At 46.0% G+C, this 24,383-nt stretch overlaps 1 protein-coding gene across 1 annotated transcript; it reads right to left on the reverse strand.

Annotated features, from left to right (window-relative positions):
• Positions 1-251: 251 nt before the first annotated feature.
• NUB1 (ubiquitin-associated (UBA)/TS-N domain-containing protein) lies at positions 252-23,116 on the reverse strand. Its single transcript, XM_039133026.2, has 11 exons — positions 22,622-23,116; positions 5,276-5,398; positions 5,070-5,166; positions 4,851-4,886; positions 4,572-4,759; positions 4,335-4,437; positions 3,943-4,124; positions 3,767-3,844; positions 1,076-1,178; positions 914-995; positions 252-742 (listed from the first exon to the last, which is right to left on the reverse strand). The coding sequence occupies exons 1-11, from the start codon at positions 22,960-22,962 to the stop codon at positions 438-440; spliced, it is 1,638 nt and encodes a 545-aa protein (XP_038988954.2). The 5' UTR covers positions 22,963-23,116; the 3' UTR covers positions 252-437.
• Positions 23,117-24,383: the final 1,267 nt, after the last annotated feature.

The following is a 24,383-nucleotide window of genomic DNA, read 5'->3' on the forward strand; positions in this document are numbered from 1 at the left end:
GCAGCAAACTTGCCTAACAATAGCTCCTTGGAATCATTGATCATCCTTCAAATCATCGATAAGAATAAATTAAAATTGGCTTATACTGGAGCTAGGAAAAGGCTGTGATGTCGATAGTAACTGTTATGACTCACCTTTTCTGGTGCAACATTAAATATTGTTTTACATTTTAAATGGCACATTATTTATGTGTGTGTGTGTGTGAGAGAGAGAGAGAGTGAGACAGAGAGAGAGAGTGAGAGCGGTCCATGTAATCAAAGCCCCATGTTGCATTGTAGCCCAAGATAATCACAGATGACTCCATGTAATTTACAAGCTATAAACATAAGTTCCAATAACCGAAATCTGAAATGCTGCTATAGCAGAATATACATTAGATAAATCCTAACTACAGTAGCATTATTTATGCACTAGATTGGAAAAGAAAAGGCCTCAAGCTAATGGTCTATAGGAGCACTTGATGCATTAGCATTTGAATCAAGAAGGGCAAAGTACTCTTCTAAGGCCTCTCCTTCTTTTGCTACTTCAATGTCATAGTCAGCTAATGGATCTCCAGTCAATTCTTTTGCGATTTCACCTTCCATAGCTTCATCTCTCTCAATCTCATATTTTTCTTCTTCTCCAGCATCCAGTTGACCAACTTCATCTCTCTCATCCGTATGATTGTCAGCAGCAGCTCCTGAGGGGCCTACTTGATCATGTGTAGGTGGATTGCTATCAACTTGCTGGTTGTTCCCTGAAACTGTGCCAAATAGTAGTCTCAAAATGCCAGCTAATGCACATGACACGCATAAACAAGAGACTAGTGCTAATAAAAACATTTTTAGTGACTTTTGGTACTAGCAGAAATACTAATTTGAGAGTTGGTAACGTTGGCATTGACTTTTCTGGTGAAAAGCATACAACAGAATACCTGCTGATTGTCTGGACCGTAATAGCATATTTGCAGCTGTTGGTCTTGATACCTTCGACTTTTTCCGCGACTCAAGTTGACTCTGGAAGTCAACAAGTCGCTAATTAATTGATCATTGCATAATGCTGTTGAAACTACAATTTTAGAGAAAAAACAAAGTACCTGTAGGACACAATTTCTTTCAGGATCTGTCAAGAGATCTAGTGCTTTTTCCATGTTGTTTTCATTCAACCGAAGAGCCTCTGCAGAAAGGTATCTCTCAAACCTGCCAAAAGGGAATCAACTTGGTGTATCAGTTAATTCTGATTCTGGTTGTAGAACACAAATTCTCAGACTCCTGAAAGATGTCACACTTCCGTGTAAAAGAAACCAGTTCCTCTGCGTGATCACACTAGGTAACCAAGTTTCATGAGCACTTACATAGCATGCAATACCCTGCTCCCATGGATGGTGCATGCATATAGCAGTATCTTATTTAAGCAATGCCACCAACAGAGCACATTGACCAAGAATTCTAATGAAAAGCCAAACTTCCTGTACAGCATAGTAGCTAATAATGGATTGGAGTTTTAGCAGCTTTACACCCTCCATATACCATATCACTGATTTTCAGAACTTTGAGATTATCTTCAGTATTTGGACCCCATTGGGCTCCTAATCAAAAACCAAACAAACAAACTGAACTCCCAAGCATTTGCAACCAAGCCTCACAGATTCTACTTCTGGGGACTGCTTAATTCAGTTCTTTGGCTTACAATTTGAGACTCGAAAATAAGCTTAGAACTCTCCTGTAAGATCTAGCTTTCTCCCTTTTTTCTCTAGAATCTGAATTCAAACTGAATAACCAGTTAACATGGGTATGCTCTTATTTGATATTATCATCTAGCAATGACATTAAGGCTAATCCTTTCAATAGTGATGCATGCTTAATTTCTACCTAAACGGTGTTCTGACCATATTTGAACTTTGACCAAGCTTATCTCCTTCATGAGCACCTTAAAAATGGTGATAGGAAGAAGTCAGTATATCCTTAGCCCTGCTCAACTCCTTAATATGAAATGACTGCACCTACGAAACAAACTGAACATCAGCTCCATTTATCTATAGAGTTCCAGCACAAGTCGGATAAAGAAAAATATGGATACAGGAAGAAGATATACTTTGGCATCAAAATCTCATGTTTCCTGACTGCAAGCAGCATACCTTCTAGGTACAACTACATATCTAGCTTGATTGGAAAAGCCAAATAACTCTTGCTAAAATAATCTTAAAAACATCAAAAAATAAATTTTCCAGCACTTGTGGGCCAGTGATTTAAAATAAATAAAACAGTGAACCATTTTTTTATCCGATCAAAATCCTCAGACGAGGATAGCTTAAGCCTTAACCTTACCAAACGAGCTACAGATAAAGCTGCACCTTGTCCAAATATTGATAGTTCTGAAGAGTGAAGGGATTTCTTCTCCTCTTTTTCCGAGAAATATCTTGCTCGTGCTTGCTAACTAACCAACAACTTTGTCTAAAGGTGGATAATCATTCTACATTTCAGTTCATAGCAATAAGTTCGTCCAATGTTCAGTGATCCCTAAATCCTTGGGGAAGGAGGTAAGAGGCCGACTGCTTTGAGAATATCCAACATCAAATGCTCTTTGAGGGAATTCAAGATCAATTTTTTCAAGGCCCAAGGACTCATGCAATTGTCGGAACGGGACAATAGAAGGAAAAGGTAATCATAAACTCCTGGTTGTTCAACTGGACATGAGAAGTCCTTTTGACTATAGGCGACATGTTTGGATGCATAGGCAGATGTACCAAAGTTCTGAAAACCAGGGCCCTGTTTAGTTGCATGATACCCCTGAGAGGGTTATTAAATCTCTCTAGCAGCATCTGCTTGACCTAGTTTATACCTACAGAACGTACTAATTCAAAGATATGCATCACATGATACTATCAATTAGTTGGGACTTGCAGAGACATCTATTACTACCAAATGCTTGTCATGTCATGATGAGACATCCACTAAATTTCAGTTAGATTCCTTTCATGGCGCACACCTAGATTCCATATGGTCAGTGAAATATATTTTTTTCCTTCCCATTGGACACCTACTTTGACCAGTAATTGGTACACAATATAAAAACCCTACCCCCACAATTTGCAAGATAAACATGTCATATTCTCATAATAAACTGTCACAAGAAGACATGTGCATGGGAGGATGGGTTCCCTTGGACAAATTAGCAAGAAATAGAGACCGTATGAACATGTTACTGAGATAGTGATATTCTTTGAAGTGGGAGACTCTGAAACTTTTAATAGCATACTACGAGCAATTGCAGAAGAGAAATCTATCACTACTGCAGACAATGAAAATGCATGCAATTTCTTAGTAATGACTTTAAAGAGAGGTACGATGAAGGTACATAAAGGGGAAATAGAGAAAGGTTTGTCCCCTGAGGATTTGGGTGAGAAGGAAAAAGAAGGGAAAGTGAATCTTACCTTTCCTATATAGAGAAAAGGGAGAAAAATTACTAAAAAAAGGGCAGAAGGGATCTAAACTAGCCAGAGTTTGTAAAATTTCCAAAAAATTTTTTGGAATGATGGAAAGGCCTTCATGATAAGTTACATTATCTTGATGTTCATGTAAGGAAAATGATTTAGAGTCACATATTGAACTTTAAAAAAAAAAGAAAAGAAAAGAATCACTTCAAACACAAATAAGTAGCATTTTGGAGGCTTATTTGTCATGATTAGCACCACAGTAGCTCCCAAGTCATCATTGGTTCATATAACATATAGAATTCTGGATACTGAATTTAGCAAAAATGGGATATAGTTGCTGAGCCAACTTACCCAATAGAGACCAGCTCATTCAACTTGTTCAGATTGACAGCCTTGTTCTGAGGAGTTCTACCGTATCTCTTCTGTTCCCTGCAATTTGTTATTATCAATGATCATAGTTTATAAAAATAAACAAAATGAAAAACACCCATAAAAGAACATTCTATGGATTAGTTGTTGACTTTTACATGATCTGTTGTTGTCGCTGAATATCGTCCTCTCTCCTGCGAGCTACCCTTGCCCGCTCCTCAACCAAGAAATCAACTGCTGCCTGAATATCTTGACCAGTCATTCTTAATGCCCTTTTTGCTTCCCGCTCTTTGTAGCCCATGCCCATCAACAATGATAAAGCTTCATCTGACACTTGAAGCTGAAGTTAAAGACAATTGAACTAATAGATGAGAATGTGGCAGAAAAGGACAAATAAAGTGATCATTCTCAATCTGTAAAAAAATAGTAGTTACATCTTTATTGTTCAAAAAGAAAGAAAGAAAGAAAAAAAAGATTGACAAAATAGTATTCATGGCTTCACAGATACATGGGAAAAAAAGCAGGTGATGCCCTATGAAAAGCATCAGACCTGAACATATTTAGCTTGTGCAGAGCTCAGAGCTTTACGGGCTTTTTCAAAATGACCACTGTGATAAGCCACCACCCCTTCAAGGAGTTCTAGTCTCACATATCTGTTTTACAAGGTCATAAAGAGGATATATACTTCAATGGGAGGAAAGTTTGATGCTTCCATAAAGAAATATAATAAAACCATCCTATCACCCATGCATAAAATAAGTGGATAAGTACTATGAAAGAACCTCACATGGCAAGCTCTGCATAGCGACCAGCCTGGAGGAGTCTAAACCTAGTGGAATCTTTACCATGTGAATGTTCAAACCCTTTTCTAGCCTTTTCCAGGCGTATTCCTGCCATTGATAGACATGAGATGTCCCGAAGCATGAAGTAACACCATACTATATCTAGTTGAAGTATAGGCACATTGTCAATCATCTGGAAACAAACAGCGAAAAGAGCCAAATCACAGATATCAGCATAATGTTCATTGTTGAAATACTTTGGAAAAATGAGTGCCTTAGATTACCTCTACAAATTTAGGATCACAGAGAGAGAAAGCCTCCTGCAAATACAAAATTACAGATGGTTAAATTATATGTAAAGGTTTTCATTAAATTACTTGAAGTAGTTCAGAAACGACGGTGTATTCCCTTGAAATTCTCATAGCAAGTATGATGGTCTAGCTATTAACTTTCTTGAAGAAATAAGAATGGTGAACAGAAATGACAGCAGCATTGCAACTAACCTCAGCGATATATAGCACATCCAATGCATCCTTAAATATTTGCTTTTTAATAAGACTTTTAGCATTTGCATGGAGCATCAGACCCATCATGATTGCCCTGTCAATAACAGTACAAAACTCTCATGAAGACAAGTAAATCACAGTTAAGAACAGTCTGAAGCCATATGCATATAATAGGTAACTAATGTGAGATTCAGCAAATATACCGTCGATCAGACTCAGAATTAAAGACCACTTTCTGACCATTCTGATCTTCAAGTTCTATATTGTAGTCTTCCACTGGTAGTGAACCATCTGCATGCCTCTCAGCCAATGCCTTAGCAGCATCACTGTCAAAAATTATGCTGTAAGCTAACAATTCTTCTAGCAGACATAGGTTGCAAACTCATAAATAAACACCATGAAGAGTAAGATAGCATGCATCCAGGTTGGAGCATTATTATAATATAGTTGATATTTATAGCTCATTCTTCTGAAATAAAGTTATGATCCATAAAGAGGTTATGACGCTTCAAGAAACACTCTGGACTAGATTAGTTATGCTGAAGCAAAATGGTGAAATAGGAAAAGCTTAATGAGCTTCATTTAGACTTATTTTCCAGGGTAAACATCATACTAGAAAGTAACATATGTATCACCCTAAGCATGATTCAAACAGACCACAAGGCAATATGAAAGCAAGATTTGCATGAAATATACTACAGGGAGAGGAAACAAGAACCTGCTTGAAATTACCAAAATGACTACTTCATGGGCTCGAAACACTTCAAGACCATATGAACAATTTCTAAGTCAAAGAACACAGTGATTTTACGTATTCTTTGAATATTTTTTTGTCAAAAACTTGTAAAGGATGGCCAATAAAAGACAACACCACAATGCATGTGCACATCAGGGGAATTTAAGCATTCTAGATAGTCAATGGGAAAGTAAAACGTGTCCTTTTGATATACAAAATAGTGGATGAGGCCATATTTGTGATAACAAGTTTCAACTGCTGATGGAAATTTGAGTACGCACTTCTTCAAAATGCAAAAGAAAGGTAGACAAGAGCAATAGAAAATTCTACTGAATTCTGATGTGCACGCCAGATATTTTAAAAAAATACTAATATTGTGAATCAAAATAAGAGAAATAAAGCACAGAGCTATGTTCAATAGAGATGAGATCTAATTATATAGTTGCGGTTACAAATCATCATCATCAAAGCCTTTCTCATCATATATGGAGTTAGCCATGGAACAGGATTTCAAATGAGAAGACCTCAATGAAGGAGTAGTAGATTTTATTACGGTTGTTAATTTGACAGTAAACCAGAGGATGTAGATGTGATGACCACGAAACAAGACTTGGGTCCTTACACCCATATGAAGGGAAGCAATCCGAAAAAGCTAGGGAAAAAAGCCACTTGAACAAGGATCTCAGATAAAGGTTGAATTAGGTACAAGGTAGAATAATATCATTAGTGATAGAGCTAATGAGACTGAGGTTTTGGGCAAATATGATAAGGACGTATCTTATAAAAATTATGATGGAATATAAAAAGAGTAAAGAGAAGGGATGACAAAAAAAAAGAAAAAAAAAAGTTGGATTAAAATCCGAAAAATGTTAAGGTTGAACGCACTTCTAATGGATGTAAAGAGATATCGGGATGAAAATATGGAAACTGAAGGGCACCATAGCAAGAATTCTAGATTTCAAACCAGAAAATTTTACAAAAGAGTTAGTTTTGTTGAAAAGAAACGAAAAATATAAGCTTTCAAGTTTCAATACTTAGACCACTCTTTTAAAAATATTATTTCTTTAGAAAATTGTTTTCATTTTTCTTTAGAAAATTGGTTTTGTGGTTTGGTTACATTAAATGATGTAGCTTCTGTGTTTTAAATTTTACTAGAATAACATTTCATATTTGAGAGTGTCATGCCCCCGATCCGGAGTATGATATGGCCGTGCTACCAAGGGGTATAACCCACGATAACACGAAGCCAACATTACATTTAGCTTTCAAATCCATCTCAAATATAATAGAATAAATAGGAATCCAATTTTATTATCTATTAAATGCAACCAATATTGTTTCAGAGCATCTAAATCCAAACATAAATACCAAACCCATAATTCTCAAAATTTAGAAAATTACTAAGCTACAAATTCATAATCAACTGAAGAGCTAAAGTTCTACTACATAGATCGCCAAGCTTGCTAGCATGAACTCCAAACTTGGACCATCTTTCATCCCCATTGACCCTATTCGCCTGGAGAAAGAAAAATAAAAATAGAGATATATGAGTGATATAACTCAGTAAGTAAATCTTATTCTACCTTACTGGATCAAGCATAAGTTTTTTCATATCAATATATCATTAAATTAAAAAAATAATAGATATTCCAAAATAAGCATTTTATTGTACAGTATATTAAAGCAAATCAAGCATATATAAATCATTAATATGTCATAAACATAGCTCCAAGTTCATTTTTACATAAATCATTCTTCTACCATTTAGTCATATCATTGTTCAAAACATTACTTACAGATATTCGTGCTACAGTCACTTTATACCTGTGACAGAGCCCGTGTTCGTAAATAGATTCATGTTTCGTATGCCAACTTTATAGCCATTGCAGGACCTACGTTCGTACGAATGCTAGCTCCAGATGTCGATTTTTCTAATTCTAGAAATCATACATAGCTATTTGAGAGCCTTTCAAATATTTATATCATTTTCTTAAAGTATACACATAAATAGATGAAAAATACTAAATAGTATAATCAAATTCGTCCTTCATAACAAAACTATTTTCATTAAAGCATTCATGAAATTATTTTTCATAATAAAGCATGATTTTCACAATACATATGATGATCCATACTTCTACGCAAAGCATGGTATTTCTACAAGCGAATCTTATGCAGAAAAAATATGATAATTTGAAAAATAATAAGTGTAAGATCTACTTACTTCTTTCATCTTAGACCGTCAAACTTCACTAGGCTGTTCAATTAACCCTATTAAAAATATTAAAAGCAAAATTAATTTCTGTTTGACGATTTTAATCGAATTAAAATAATAAGAAATAAGGACGACGATTTTGGGTGGATCAGACTTGAGCGATTCGATCAATAAATCATAGGCATGGACTCGATCATAGCCAAGATTAATCAACATGGTTCATCAATAAAGATTTCAAGGACATTCAACGGAGCCAGAGTGATCGGTCCAGTAGGCAGCCTGGGCACCAAGGTGAATCAGAGCCCTTTACAGTGGTCAACTCAGGTTCGTAGATCAGGTCGACAGGACCCGATACTGGGTTCGATAGATCTTCTAGAGAGAAAGTGGAGAGAGAAACAAAGAATAGAGAGAAAACAAGAGAGGGATATGGTTCTCTCTCTCCTCCTCTTCTTTTCTTCTTTCTTCTTTTCTTCTTTCTTGGCAAAATAGAGGAAGGAGGTGGTTGGTGGTTGTGGTCATAGTGGTCTGGCGAGGTGGCAGCCGGAGGTGGAGACATGAGGCCGAGGGCGGTCAACAGCGGCGGCTAGCAGGCCAAAATCAAACCAAAAAAAAAGGCCCGAGAAGGAAAATTTCTTGGCTCGATCTACTCGGATCCCAGCCCGCTCGACGGCAGCTGGTGGTTCGGTTTCGGCCAGGGACTGATGCAGAGAAGAGGTCGTTGGCTTTGGCGATGAACGCCGCCGGTGGCGGCGTACTTGGAAGAAGGGAGCCGAAACTGAGCACCCTGTTTCGGCTCAAATCATGGCGATTTTCCAGCTCAAACCCAAGCAAAAGTTTGCTAAAACACTAGGAAAGAAAGGGGAGTAAGACAAGGAACATTTACCTTGGTCCGACGAAGCCTCTGGCGGCTCTTTCCGGCGAGGAATTGAGGAAGAAAGCCCAAAAAAAGGGATTGGAATCGACAGCTATTCTTGACGATTCCAGTGGAGAAAATCCAAGGAGGAGGGGGATTAAATAGGTGAAGTCCTCGAGTTCTAGATGAACTCAGACTGCCCTAGGAGTCTCCGATTTCTGCCAAAATTGGAGAAAGAAGACTCAGATACTCCTATCGGAGTCTTCTTCTCTGCTACATCGTGCATTCTTCTCGGCTGCATCGTGCCACAAGGCATGGTGGCCTTGGGCCTAGCCTCTTCGGGCCGGCCCACAAGCCCAAGACAAGTGCGGGTCGGTTAATGGACCGAGCCCTCACATAGAGGATTCAAATTGTTTAAAGCTTCAAGTAAAAATCCCATGCATGGACATGGAAACGGCAGGATATTGACATGGAAGAGCTTGGAAGATCAAAATTGTGGTGACATGAATTAATATTTGAACACTTATAAAGTCACTGCTAAAAATGTTCACTATGTTACTTACATTTTAGGAAGCAATTCCATAACATGATTATATGCACAGTTAAATAACATTATGAAGATTGTGATTAAATAGTATAGCTAAATGATATGGACCTTACGATAACCTGTTTTCTAGAACTTGAAAAGAAACATTTTTTTAATTGAGGAGAAAAGAATTGTTATCTTACACAACTTAATCAAGTGAGCAAACTGACAGAAAATAAAGCAAAGTTAGAGAATAATTATAAAGGAGAATAACATGATTCAAGAAGTTAGAAAAATAGAATAGGAAGGCATTGGTAGTAGCATGGATGTGGCTGCAGATTCTACATCGTTTGGTTAGCCTCCATATGAAGCACCAAACATGTTCAACTTCATGGTCGTTGTAAAGTAATTTGGTACATAAATATTGTAATCAACTAACACGAGTCTGCATTATTTCAAAAACAGAACCTGATGCAACAACATCATCTGTTTGGTTAAAAAGTTTATTGGAAAATATTTAATGCTACATTAGGAACCCATTAAGGTATATATTGGCAGCTATTTTAAAGCCACTAAGCTTGTGATGAACCAAAATATTTCATGATGTCAGAGACCACATCTTATACTCATGTTAATTCTATTAGAAAACATAAATAAGCACTCAGCTAATCTTTGCAAGAAAACAGACTCATGATGGAAGCTTTGAATTCAACATCCATAAAAACATCAAGTTCAGTCAGTGTTAAATTCCAATGTCTATTTCTTATCACATGATACTCCATATTGCAGTCTAAGGATCGAAGTGTTGTGTGCACAACATGCGGATGGTCAGGTTTGTGATGTGTGTGCATTTTTTTCCTTTTTTCTTTGGGAAGGGGGAGGGGGGAAGAAGTGAAAGTAGATTCAAGACAATCTTCTGTTACCTTATATAAGGTCCGCAATCTCGGTATCGGATACCATACTGGAAGCTTACCAATTTAGTACAATACGATACGCTTCCTGTACTGAAATACTCTTTAACCATTTTTTCAATTTTTATCTTGGTATGCTTTGATACATGTCGGTACACTTCAGTAAGGATCGGTACACATCTTGATATGCCTTGTTGTATGTCGATACACCATGGTACGAGGCGGTATGGCTCAGTATAGGGCAGTATGAGGCTTGTATCTAATCAAAGTTGAATTTTTGTACCGTTTTTCACTCAGTATGATACACTATGCATCATATCGAGCGATATAGGGTGGTATGGCAGACCAGGACCTTATACCTTCTTTCATCTTAGGTTTATTGCCTACAAGAAAAGGGTTTGATTGGGATAGTTGAATCGGACATTTGAGACCACCTTGCGTCCTGGGATACAATTTCTTTTTGACTTCTCTTTATTCTTGTTCTTAGTGGTTGTTTCAGTCAGTTCCTACCATGATAGTATCAACCACTAATTTATACTCCCCAATTCCCACTAGAAGTTATCAATAAACGGGTCAAGGAAGACTTTTGTAATAATCTGAAATCCCTTGGAATAGCCTGCTGCTTGCACTAACCAGCCTGCAACCCTAACTTTATTGCCCATGAGCAAGTCTAGCAAGAGACAACATCCAATTACTAATTCATGGTTTGTTCAGACTTTGATTCTTCTTACTAACCAAGGATAAAACTGTAATCCAACATACCAAATAGCCCAAGAACTCAAATACCTCTGACAATATCAGCCAATTCCAACTTAAAACCTATTGCTGGAATTTGGACCTGGGGGCGACCACTGGGCCAGGAAGGTGGAGCTCCGGTGGGAATCGGCGGAATGCGGTCTGGCGGCGCACGACGTTCTCCGGGAGACCTGCAAGAAGCCGGTGGCCGGGGTTCCCAGCACCGGCCCTCCGATGCTTAAGTCAGAGGGGACAAGTGTATGAACGGGAGTAGTGAATATTCAGAGTTTCAATCTCCCAGCCCCCTTCAAAATGGGGAAGTTCTCCTTTTATAGAGGGGGCTGGGTTACCTGCGATGTGACGGGGCAAACGGTCTGTCGTACGATTGGGTATGCAGTAGAAATTAATGCCCGATTGTGTGAATCAATGCTGTTACTGTAGGAGATTAGGCCGAAGCTCTCAAGTCATCGTGGAGTCATGCCATCATTCGTAGCCAAGCAGGTTTGCCGTAAGAGGCTTGATGTCCGTAGACAACAGAGGCCATACGCTTTGATTGTTGAGTAAACTGATGCCTGCAGGAGTCCTACGCATTGATTGTTGAGTAAACTGAATGACTGCAGGAGTCCCACGCATTGATTGTTGACGAAGGCAAGGCGTAGTTTTTTGGTCGCGCTGCGGGGGGATGTGACCACAGCGCGTAAGTCAGGCGTCTTTGGGTTGGTAGAGCTGCTCGGATGCTTTCAGGTCGGAGAGGCCACTCGGGTGCCTCCGGGTCTCCTGGTCAAAGGATCTACTCGGCCGCCTCCAGGTCGGAGGAGGTCTGCTCGGATGCTTCCAAGTTGGAGAGGCCACTCGGGCGCCTCTGGGTCTCCTGGTCAAAGGATCTGCTCGGCCGCCTCCAGGTCGGAGGAGGTCTGCTCGGCCGTTCATGCAAGCGTGACTTATATTTTCCCCCCCAACACTACCCTCCGACTTCCGAGCTCGAGCTGCTCGCAGGCTCGAGCGCGGAAAGTAGCTACGGTCGTGTTAATGTAGATTAGGAAAATTTTGAATTATCGCGCGCTTCAAGGCGCTTTTAATGGGCGGCGTCTCCTTTTTCGGAAACGTTTCATCAGGGAGGTACCTTTTCGTTTTTCGAAGCGTCCTCGCGTCGTGGGCTCATGATGGGGCCACACGACCCGACGAGGTGCTTCCATATTCGAAGCGTCAGCTCGAATTGAATGCAGCACTTTAATTTTCGGGGTCGACGCGTGTCGTGATCTGGACGGGGAGCAGTGCTCCGCTTCGCAGATCTAGGCCGTCAGAGGGGTTTATATATAAATCACTACTTGGCCATCTCTGACTTCTTTCCCATTGTCTTTCTCCATCTTCTTCCTAGTCCGAAGCGGTCGATCCTCCATTACCTCCGGCGAACTCCCAAAGGCGTCCTTCTCTTCGTTTGCTCGGAACCCCTTCTTTCTTCCCTCCTTTCTCTCTTTTCTTTTCCTAATGGGTCTTGGTCCGGATGAAATCGGATCCACAATGAGTGAGGTGGAGGTTGAGATGGCGAGGAGTGGTTTTTTCCTCGGCGAGGGTTCCGTTTGGAACCCGCTGGGTTGGGGGATCGGATAATGAACCCCCCTGTAGGTCGGATCGGAGTGTATTTGGAGGCACTCTGGGCCGGCCTACGATTTCCCCTCCATGGGTTTGTGAATGAGTACTCCGAACGCATGGAGGACGATTATCGGGTTCCTGTCCTTGTGCATGGCATACGGGATCCCGTCTTCCGTGAATGTCTTCCGGCGGCTCTTCATGTTGAAGTCCAACCAGGGGGACGGAGAGTGGCTCTATATCGCCCTTCGGGGGGGTCGGCCACTCTTCCAGGGCGCTCCGACGTCCATTCACGACTGGAAGAAAATTTTTTTCTTTTTGGGTTCCGAGCGGTCATGGGGGTTCGACCCTGGGTGGAGGCAGAGCCGGCTCAAGACCGCCAACAAACTCCCCAGGCTTTCCACGCGCTAGCAGGGAATCCTTAACGCCGTTCGCGGCCTCGGGGATGGTATTCTTCTGAGCGGCCTCGTTAGCGAGGACGCTCTAGTCAATGTCGGTCCGAGCTCGGCGCGCCCTCAGGATAAGGTAGTAACTTAAAAAATTTCCTCTCATTTTTTTCCTTTTCCTCAACATTTTACAATATTTTACAAATTTCTTTTGCTCGTCCTTGCAGACGTTGCGAAAATGGTGACCAAGAGCGGAGCCTTGTACGCTCGGTTTCGAAAGAGGGCGGCCGAGATCGGAGGGGTCCTGCCCGAGCCAAAGAAGGCCAAGGTCTCGGTTGGTGGGGCCGTCGAGGAGAGCGCTCCCCGAGCTGAGCTTTCCGAAGCTGCTCGGAGGGGGGGCTCGAGCTCCGAGCCCATGAGCACGAGCTCAGCAGGAGCTATGGCGTTCGCATGCCCGGCGCCAGTCTCGCAGATCCCTGGTCGGCCGCCCGTCCGACTCGAGTGCCCGGCGTCTGAGCCGGGCAGCAGCTGAGGGGCCGTGAGGCCGCCTTCACCGCAGGCGACGAGGCCCAGCCTCCCCAGTCCACCGGAGCGCGAGGGCCAACAAGAAAGGCGGCCCTATATTTCAGAATGGGCAGTGTTCGAGGGCGACTCAGCTCTCGAGAACGTTGAGACGGCGCGGCAGATCTTCCGCGTCGCACTTCTCCCAGCCGACAGGGCGAAAATTCAGGCCATGAGCCTGAACAATTTTTTGGAGTCAACTCGCCTCTCCGCTGTTCGGGTATGTCTTCATTATTTACTATTATTTATTCTTTGCGCTTTTAGCTTTTATGCCCTAACTTTATCCTCGGCCTAATTTCTCTTTGCCTTGCTTACAGCACCTCCACGAGATCGATACACTGATCTCGATCGGTGCGGATTACAAGGAACGAGCTCGTCGGTGTCTGCAGGCGCAAGAAGAGGCCGAGAAAAAGCTGGCAGAGGTCGAGCTCCAAAAGGAGGAGCTTTTGCTTAGAGTGGGGGCCAGCGAGGACGAGGTCCAAATTCAGGCCACGGAGTTCGAGGAAGAAAGGGCCGCTTACGCTCTGACTAGATCAGAGGTGCGGGCCGTCGAGGCTCGTTTGGCCGAGGCATAGTCCCTGCTCGTCGCCCGCGAGCAGGAAATAAAGAACATGAAGCTGAAGGCCGAGCAACTCGAAGCTCGGGAGAAGGAGGCCCGGGAGCGGGTCCAGAGCGCCATTCAACTCTTCCGTAAGTCAGAAGAGTTCCGCGACCTGCTCGAAGAGGAAGCCGTGAACGGGCTCATCCAAGGCTTCAACGACTTCTGCAATCAACTGAGGCGGCTCTGCCCTGATTTCGACCTCGACCTGCTTCAACCGGGAGCGGGGGTCGAGGAGTCCGAGGCAGGTGACTCGGTTGAGGCGGGGACTCGGGTGGTTGAAGAAGCCGCTCAAGAGGCTGAGGCCGCTGCTGAGGAAGGTCCGGCGGGAGCACCCGAGGCTGCTCCCGAGGTTGCTGAGGACGGCCGGGCCGAGACCTTCGCCACGGAGGAACCAGCCGCTGCCGAGGGCTCGGCGGGAGTTCCCGAAGCTGCCCCCAAAGCTACCGAGGACAGTGGGGCCGAAGGGATCCCAGCTGCTGGTGCCGCGCTCGCCCCCTAGGGTTTTCTTTTTCTTTTGTTATTTTTGTAAAGGAGGATGGCCTTTATGTCTGTTATACGGCCGAGCCTCAATCTTGTACTTAGCCTTCAAGCTTTTCTTCTAAATGAACTTTCTTTTTTAAATTTGCGTAATTGATTTTAAGTCTCGCTTCTCAGTAGATCTAAGTTTCTTCGGGTTCACTCAAGTTCATGGACTTGGGCTCTGCGGCCTCAACCACGTTCGTTACGTAGTCAGACTTAGGTTTGGCATATTTGCCAAGTCCTTGGACTCGGGTCCTAAGTTCCCGCTGCTCGGACCCTCGACCAGCGATATCGCTGTATTTAGGTCCGAGACACTCGCCTGTCCTCGGGCTCATCAAGCCTTCGAGCTCGGCACTGAATCCTGCCGAACCCTAGAACCTGAGGTCGCTAACTTGACTCAAATCGTCGACTCCGTGAGCTCGGACCTCTAGCCGTCGAAGCGGATTGTCGGACCCCCTCCCCCGACTTAAACAGGTCTAGGTACAGGCCCGATACAAGTCCCCAAGCTCGAGATCGAATTTCGCCGAGCTGCCGGTATAAATCGAACTAGGGTTCACCGACGAGTAGTGCGCGCGGGGTCAATGAGGACAACCCGTGATTGACCCGGCAAAGCATCCCGACGCTGGTTGGGACTTTATTTAAGCATTCAATCGATGCAGGAATGAATATAAGTATTGATTAAAATGTACCTTTTGTACCGTCGGAGCCGAGCGTCTTACGCCGAGGTCGGCAGCTTTGCTCCTCAGCTAACTTTTGAGGACGCTCTTTTGCTCGGGGTCCGCTTTTTGGGGACGCCGGCACACTAGCAGAAATAGTTGCCATTGGAGATCTATGTGGGCGTTGCCTTGTGTCGTCCACGAACATTTTGGGGGCATTTTGTTGTCAATCATGAACGTTTCGGGGGACCGCGAAAATACTACCCCGTCATCCCGAGTACGAGGGAGCTCGGGCTCACTGTCGACTCGTCGGGGCATCTCGACCTTAGTCGAGGAGGCGCTACGGGAGGCCGCGAAGGTACTACCCCGTTGTTGGTGTTGAGCGCCACGGAGGGCCGCGAAGGTACTACCCCATCTTTCCGAAGTGTCGAGGGGTCTGGGCACGCGCTGTCGACACTCGGAGCATCCCGAATTGTCGGAGGATCGTACGCGAGGTCGAGGGGTCTGGGCACGCGCTGTCGACCTGCGACGCTTCTCGAGGCCGAGGGGTCTGGGCACGCGCTGTCGGCACTCGAGGTATCTCGACCTTAGCCGAGGTATCGTATGCGAGGTCGAGGGGTTTGCGCACGCTCTCTCGACCTGCGACGTTTCTCGAGGTCGAGGGATCTGGGAATGCACCGTCGACCTCGGGGCATCCCGGCCTTAGCCGAGGTATTTGAGGGAGATCGAGACCGAGCTCGACATTGGCGCTTCGGACTTCTGGCTAAGGCGCCCGGTGTTGCCTGGTGTTAATTGTAGTATCCGAGCAAGGTCGTATAAACGAGCTGGGCCGGATCGTCTGAGAGTCACGAAACATTTAGTCATCAGGAGAAACGCAGCATGATTAAACGATTGCAGATAAATTATTGTAAAAAGGTGAGACTCATGCTCCGATCAGAGAGAACCCCTTGGGGTCCTACTGGTAATACACCCGGAGATTTTCAGAACTCCAGCTTCGTGGAATGGGGGTCCCCTTGAGAGACTCCAGCTTGTACGCCCCGGGTCGCTGGACGCGCATGACCCGGTAAGGTCCTTCCCAATTCGGAGCCAACTTCCCTTGCTCGGTCGGCTGAGAGACTTCAGCCCTTCTGAGGACGAGGTCCCCCACTTTGAAGGATTTGACTTTGACTCTAACGTTGTAGTATTGCGCCGTCTTTTGCTGGTACCCCGCCATGCGGACTCGGGCGGCTTCCCTGATCTCCTCGATTAGGTCCAGATTGTTTCTGAGCTGCGAAGAGCTGGAGTTGGCGTCATAATGCTCTACCCTCGGGGAAGGGAGCCCGATCTCCAATGGGATGACGGCTTCCGTTCCATACGTCAAATTGAAGAAAGTTTTGCCGGTGGGTACACGGAACGTGGTCCGATAAGCCCACAGGATGTTGTATAGGTCTTTGACCCACTGTCCCTTAGACTGGTCGAGCCTGGCTTTGAGCCCCTGCAAAATAGTACGATTCGTTATCTCGATTTCTCCATTTGTCTGAGGATACATGACCGAGATGAAGCGGTGGTCGATGCCGAGCTCAGAGCAGAACTCTCTAAAGCGAGCGTTGTCAAACTAGCGGCCGTTATCTGATATGAGGATGCGGGGAAGTCCGAATCTGCAGATTATTGACTTCCAAACGAAATCCCGCATCTTCTGCTCGGTGATCCGGGCCACTGGCTCGGCCTCAACCCATTTAGTAAAATAGTCGATAGAAACGACCAAAAATTTCCTTTGCCCGGTTGCCAGAGGGAATGGTCCCAGGATATCAATTCCCCATTGGGCAAATGGCCAAGGAGAACTGATCGAGGTCAACGGGGCCGAGGGTCGGCGTTGAATATTGGCGTTCCTCTGGCATCGGTCGCATCTCCGGACGAAGTCTAGCGTATCCTTCTGGAGTGTCGGCCAGTAATATCCCTGGCGCAGAATCTTATGTGCCAGTGCTCGGCCTCCCAGATGATTTCCGCAAATTCCTTCATGGACTTCGCGCATTGCATAATCCGCCTCTGTCGGGCGGAGGCATCTAAGGAGAGGAGAGGTAAAAGATCTCCGATAAAGCCTGCCTTCATACAATATGTACCGAGCGGCTAGACGCTTGACTCGGCGAGCCTCGTGTTCATCACTGGGGAGGACTTCATCCTGCAGATAGCTGATGAGCTCGTCCATCCAGCTCGGCTCGACTTCAATGCAAAGGGCCGGCTCGGGTTCCTCCGTGCTGGGCATTTGGAGATACTCTAGCGCTGCTGCTTTGGGGAGCTCGCTCATACGCGAGGACGCTAACTTCGACAATTGATCTGCCCTGAGATTCTCCGATCTGGCAATGTGTTGGATGTGGAAGGAGCTTAGGGTCGAGATGAGGTGTCGCACTTTTTGAAGGTATTTCTGCATTGATGGTTCCCGGGCTTCGAAGTCTCCCAAAACTTGGCTTACAATTAGTTGGAAATCACTGAAAATCTTCAGGTTCTCGACCTTCAGCTCCTTAGCCAACTTGAGTCCGGCAATGAGTGCCTCGCATTATTCGAGGCGGGGAATTCGAGGCGCAGAGCTTGTTCTGCAACCACCCCATCCGGGCTGGTGAGGATGAGGCCTGCTCCGCTACCCCCCGAGGTCGAGGAGTCGTCCACATGCAAGGTCCACGGCTGTTCCAAGGGCTCCTCCGCCACAGGTATGGGCTTGGGCTCGTCGGGCACAGTACACTCCACGATAAAGTCGGCGAGCGCCTGAGCTTTAATTGCTGGCCTCGGACGATATTCAAGATCAAACTCCCCGAGCTCGACTGCCCACTTTGTAATTCGACCAGCACGATCTGATCGTTGCAGGATCTGCTTCATCGGCTGGTCGGTCAACACGGCCACCGTGTGAGCTTGAAAATAGGGCCGGAGCCTCCGAGATGAGACGACCAGGGCAAAGACGGTCTTTTCCAGCTTGGAGTACCGGGTCTCGCCATCCCTTAAGACCCGGCTAGTGTAGTATACCGGTCTCTGAAGCTTGCTCTCCTCTCGGACCAGGACCGAGCTCACTGCAACCGGAGAAGCAGCCAAGTACAGATAAAGGAGCTCACCCTGCTGAGGCTTCGTGAGCAAAGGAGGAGAAGCGAGAAGATGTTTAAGCCCTTCAAAGGCTTGCTGGCATTCTGCCGACCACAAGAAGTTCTTCGGCCGCTTGAGAGCCGCAAAGAACGGGAGACAGCGCTCGGCCGACCGGAAAATAAATCTTTCGAGAGCTGCAACCCGCCTCGTGAGCCGCTGCACATCTTTAATTGTCCTCGGGGGCACCATCTTTTGGAGCGCTCGGATCTTCTCGGAATTGGCTTCAATTCTCCGTTGGGTAATCACGAAGCCAAGGAACTTGCCCGAGGTGACTTCGAATGCACATTTTGCAGGATTGAGCTTCATCTGGTATCTTCGAAGCGTGGTGAATGCTTCGTCGAGGTCAGCCACATGATCCTTCGCCACTCGACTCTTCACCAGCATGTCATCGACATAGACCTCCATGTTTCGGCCTATTTGGTCTTTAAAGATTCGGCTGACCAGCTTTTGATAAGTTGCTCCAGCATTCTTTAAGCCGAAGGGCATCACTTTGTAGCAATAGGTGCCCCCGTCAGTAATGAAGGTCGTCTTTTCTTCATCCTCCGGCGCCATCCGGATCTGGTTGTACCCCGAGAAGGCGTCCATGAATGTCAGCAACTCATGTCCCGAGGTGGAGTCCACGAGCTGGTCGATGCTAGGGAGTGGGAAGCTGTCCTTTGGGCAGGGCTTGTTCAGGTCGGTGTAGTCCACGCACATGCGCCACTTTCCGCTAGCTTTTCTGACAAGGACCACATTGGCGAGCCACTCCGGGTAAGATATCTTTCGGATGAAGCCGGCCTTGAGGAGTTTGTCGACTTCCTCGACCGCCGCTCGTTGTTGCTCCGGGGCAGCACTCCGCTTCTTTTGCCGCGCGGGCTTGCAGGTCGGCTTCGTTTGGAGCCGGTGGACCGCGACCTCCGGATCTATCCCCGGCATATCAGCGGGCGACCAGGCGAAAATGTCCATGTTGGCCCGCAGGAAGCTGGCAAGGCGATCTCTCTCGCGAGCATCAAGGCCGGAGCCGACCTGCACAGTTAGCTCGGTAAAATTTTCTCGTAAGGAAATTTGGGTGAGTAGCTCACCAGGCTCTACCCGCTTCTTCTGAGGGCCGACCCGTGTCTCTAAAGTTTCAGCTGAGAGCTAGTCATCTGGTGTCGAAGTTGACACTTTGGCCGGTTGCTTCGCCTCGTGGGTCGCCATGTAACATCGCCTTGCTACCGCCTGGTCCCCACGGACTTCGCCGACTCCTTGGCTGGTGGGGAACCGCATAAGTAGGTGGCACGTTGAGACCACGGCTCGAAGAGCGTTGAGCCCTGATCGTCCAAGGATGGCGTTATAGGCCGAGGGCAAGCGCACCACGAGGAAATCCATCCTTACGGTACTCTCTCGGGGGGCGAGCCCGACCGTGACCAGGAGATCGACCTCGCCCTCCACTGGAACTGAGTCTCCAGTAAATCCGACCAGCGGGGCGTTCATCCTCCGTAACTGCTTTCTGTCATCCCCATTCTAGAATAAGCATCAAAGTACAAAACATTCGCCGAACTTCCATTATCAACTAGGACGTGTTTTACATCAAACTTGTTTACGACCACAGAGATGACTACAGCGTCATCGTGGGAAGTTTCAACTTCCTTCGGGTCCTCATTCGAGAAAGAAATGACTTCAGAGGTGCGGGGGCGCCTTGGAAGAAGCCTTTCCCCAGTTGGTTCTCTGGCTGGGGCCCCCCTATCTATGGCACTGATAGTGCCAGCGATGGGTTTGTTAGCATTCGGCTCTCCATGCTGCGCGGCGTCCTCTACTGGCCTTTTCTCTTCACGCCGGTTCCGCACGAACCAGTTGAGCACTCCTCAGCGGATGAGTGCCTCGATCTCATCCCGGAGCTAAAAGTAGTCCTCCGTATCATGGCCGTGGTCCCAGTGGAAGCGGCAGTACTTCTTGGGATTGCGCCAGGCCCCGGGGTCCCGCATCGGGGGTGGAGGCCGAAAATAATCCCGACCCTCGATCTCCATGAGGATCTCAGTCCAATGAGCGTTAAGGGGAGTGTAATTTTCGTACCTCCCGTTGGGTGTGCGGGGCCGCGGTGGAGATCTTGGACGAGGCGGGGACCTTGGTCGGAGCGGTCCCTGCAGCCGGGGAGGACTCTTCAGACGAGGCGGGTTCTTAGCTCGGCGCGGAGACGGGCTTCTGGGACGGCCGCGCTCCTCACGACGCCTCTTTTACTTTCTGGAGGTCTGCTCGGCCCCACCCCGTCTAGAAGCAACGGCTTCCTCGACTTTTGCGTACTTCCGCGCTCGGACTAGCATCTCGGTGAAGTCAGCTGGAAAATTCTTCTCGATGGAGAAGAGAAACCTACAGGACCGAGCTCTAGTCTTGAGTGCTGACATGGCTATTGACTGGTCAAGCTCGTGGACTTCCCAAGTTGCGGCAGTGAAACGGTCCAGGTATTCCCTGAGCGACTCTCCCTCCCTTTGCTTTATATCGAGGAGGAAGTCTAAAGTCCGCCGCTGGGGTCGGCTGGCAGAAAGAGGAGACCGTGCTGGGTTTCAGCCCGGTGAACCAAAGCCGAGCTGCTCCTCGAAGTGTTGCCGGGAAGGCCTTGCAGAGCATGGCCTCCGAGGATCCTTACAGTGCCATCAAGGCCCGATAACTCTCCAGGTGGTCGAGGAGGTCGGTCATGCCGTTGTAGGGCTCTACCTGGGGCATCTTGAACCTCAGCGAGACCGGCTCATCCTCGATTTGTTGGGAGAAAGGGGACTTCGTGGTAAACTCGAAGTCGCCCTCACGTCTCGCCCTCCTGCCGTGAGGCGCTCCAGCTTCTCGACTTTCTTGTCGAGTTCGTCGCTCTGGGGGATTGCCACGGTGGTCTGCTCGAACGCAGGTTGCCCTGGGACTGACTCGACCTTTGACGGTTGCGGCCAGTCGCCTGGACCCCTCACTGGGGGTTCTCTTCAGGAGGATGCTCGGGCGTGGAGATCTTGGCCTTGGGGGGCCGGTCCACTTGAAGGGGGCACCGGCTGGACCGGGGCCTGAGGAAACGGTGCTGTCGGGACGCCCCTAGGTTGCAGGCTTTGGACGGCAGCAGCCAAGGCCTGGACTTGCTGCACCAGGGCATCAAACTGTTTCGGCCAAACTTGAGGAGTCGAATTGGCCGGAGGTGGTGAGTTCTGGACAGAGTATCCAGGGCTAGGTGGAAGACGTCGGGAGGCATTAGAAGCTTCCTTACTTCTCAGCTTCATGGCCGCGACTCGGGCCCTTCCTCTAGCGCCAACTGTTGCTGGAATTTGGACTCGAGGGCGACCATTGGGCCAGGAAGGTGGAGCTCCGGTGGGAATCGGCGGGCTACGGTCCGGCGGCGTGCGACGTCCTCCAGGAGACCTGCAAGAAGCTGGTGGCCGGGGTTCCCGGCGCCGGCCCTCCGATGCTTAAGTCAGAGGGGGCAAGTGTATGAACGGGAGTAGTGAATATTCAGAGTTTCAATCTCCCAGCTCCCTTCAAAATGGGAAAGTTCTCCTTTTATAGAGGGGGTTGGGTTACGGAGAATTTTATAGAGGCCATACGCTTTGATTGTTGAGTAAACTGAATGCCTGCAGGAGTCCACGCATTGATTGTTGAGTAAACTGAATGCCTGCAGGAGTCCTACGCATTGATTGTTGACGAAGGCAAGGCGTAGTTTTTTGGTCGCGCTGCGGGGGATTTGATCACAGCACGTAAGTCGGGCGTCTTTGGGTTGGTAAAGCTGCTCGGATGCTTCCAGGTCGGAGAGGCCACTCGGGCGCCTCCGGGTCTCCTGGTCAAAAGATCTGCTCGGCCGCCTCCAGGTCGGAGGAGGTCTGCTCGGATGCTTCCAGGTCGGAGAGGCCACTCGAGCACCTCCGGATCTTCTGGTCAAAGGATCTGCTCGGCCGCCTCCAGGTCAGAGGAGGTTTGCTCGGCCGTTCATGCAAGCGTGACTTATATTTTCCCCCCGCCCAACAAAACCCATAACTTCAAAAAGCATTCTCAAGTAACTACTCATCTCCATTGCAAATTGTAACCCAAAGAGCGCAAGATCTTAACCTTCTTGTCTAGATTGGGAACTTTTAAGCATCGAACTGTCACCCCCACCAAGAAAGCAACCAAAATCTCCAAGAATCCCAAACCGATGGACAGAGAGAGGGGAAAGAGAAATCTAACCGGATTCTGGCGAGTTTCTTGCTGCGCTCGGCCTCGGCGGCCGCCTCTTCATTGAGGGCCTTCCCCCGATCGCGCGAGACAACGCTCGCGAGCACCTTGGAGTTGTTCTTGAGTCCCAATTGGGAGAGGGAACGGACCTCCTCGCCGTCCTTGAGCACTTTTCCGCCGCAGATCAGGTTGATGCAGTCGGGAGAGCCGCCCGATCGCCGCGCCACCTCGGCGCGGAGCATCGGGAGCGTCCACGCCTCCAGCTCGACCTCCAGGACCCCCGACCACGCCCCGGCGATCCTCAGCCTCGCCACCGCGGCGGACGGAGAACCCGGGGACTTCTTGGCGTCCATGGGAATGGAATTCCAGGCGGTCTTGAGCGATTACTTGGTGGCGAAGGTTGAGGAGACGGCAATGGAGGTGGTGGCGGTTTCCACGAGACTTTATTGATGGCCCTTTTGGATGAATTCGAGCCTGACTGACTTTAAGCCATTTATACTTTTTGGCACTTTTTGGCAGCGGAGTAGGTTGGTGGTCTGGATTGGTCCATACGTTATTTTGGACTCGTACGGAATTTTTTAAATTAAAATAATATTTCAAAAAAAATGTTTAAACACGATATCCGAAAAAAATAATTTTTTTATATTTGTTCGATAAAAATTATAAAACTTCATTCCATCTAAAATTTTTAAGATATTTTTGGAACAAAAATTTATCCTAATTTTCAATCCATAAAATTTAATTTTTTTAAATTTTGTATAGATTTTTTTATAGAATATGTGAATCTTATTTCCGTAACATCTCTCCATTTTTTTTGTTGACCGCACTTTTCTTACTCCTCTTCCTGCAAACTAAATGTGTTTTAAGTTCTTTACATTTGAGCTTGAATATGATTATTAACTGAATGTATATTGGGTTTGGGTTTGAGTTAACAATATTAATCAGAATTCTAGTTAAGTTGAGTTAATCTAAACTAAATTTCTACAATGGAGCCTCACTTACTACTATGTTGCATTAGTGAAAATTTAATGTATAATGTATACCGATTTTAATGAAAAATATTTTTCATTAGTATTATATCTTGCTGATATTCCACATGGATTGTTAGATTACACTAATATTTTATTAATTTCTAAAAATGATAATAATCTTATTTAAAAGTGAAAATAAAATCACTAATGATCTTGCAATATTACATTTAAATATCTCCTAAATGCAATACTTTTCTATTTTTTATTATATGCAGATTAGACCATGATATTATTTTTTTAAAATAATATATTACTATATCGATAGATATGTATATACTATTAGAATGTTGTATAGAGATAGTATATCATAATATTAATATCAAAAGTTTAATTTGAAAAATAGTTGGGCTATATATCTATTATATTATATTATATTTTTATTATTTATTATATCTGATATGGTGAATGTTTGTTAATTTAACCTCGGTATAAACAGAAGTGTCTGACCTCGGTATTGTCTGAAATGTTTTATCTTGGTGCTAAGCAAAGTGCTATTTTTTTTTGTCCGACCAAGCAACATAGAAATGCCACGTATCTCATTAAACACCATTTGAGGATAGTTAATGCTTATTAAGAACATGGCCATGACCATGGCCATGACCTTGGCAATGATTAAGCCAGCTTGGCTATTATTGCACGATTAAAGCGGTTGTCACCATGTGCATAATGTGGAGAGTCGTACTTTGCAGTTATAATGTGTCTTATTAATTTGGTAACAAACACTGACTCTATCCTTTATAAAG

The sequence above is a fragment of the Phoenix dactylifera genome, chromosome 2 (genome assembly GCF_051530095.1).
Source record: "Phoenix dactylifera cultivar Ajwa chromosome 2, Ajwa_hap1_PhDact_Kaust_v1.1, whole genome shotgun sequence".
In the NCBI taxonomy this organism is placed as follows: Eukaryota; Viridiplantae; Streptophyta; class Magnoliopsida; order Arecales; family Arecaceae; genus Phoenix; species Phoenix dactylifera.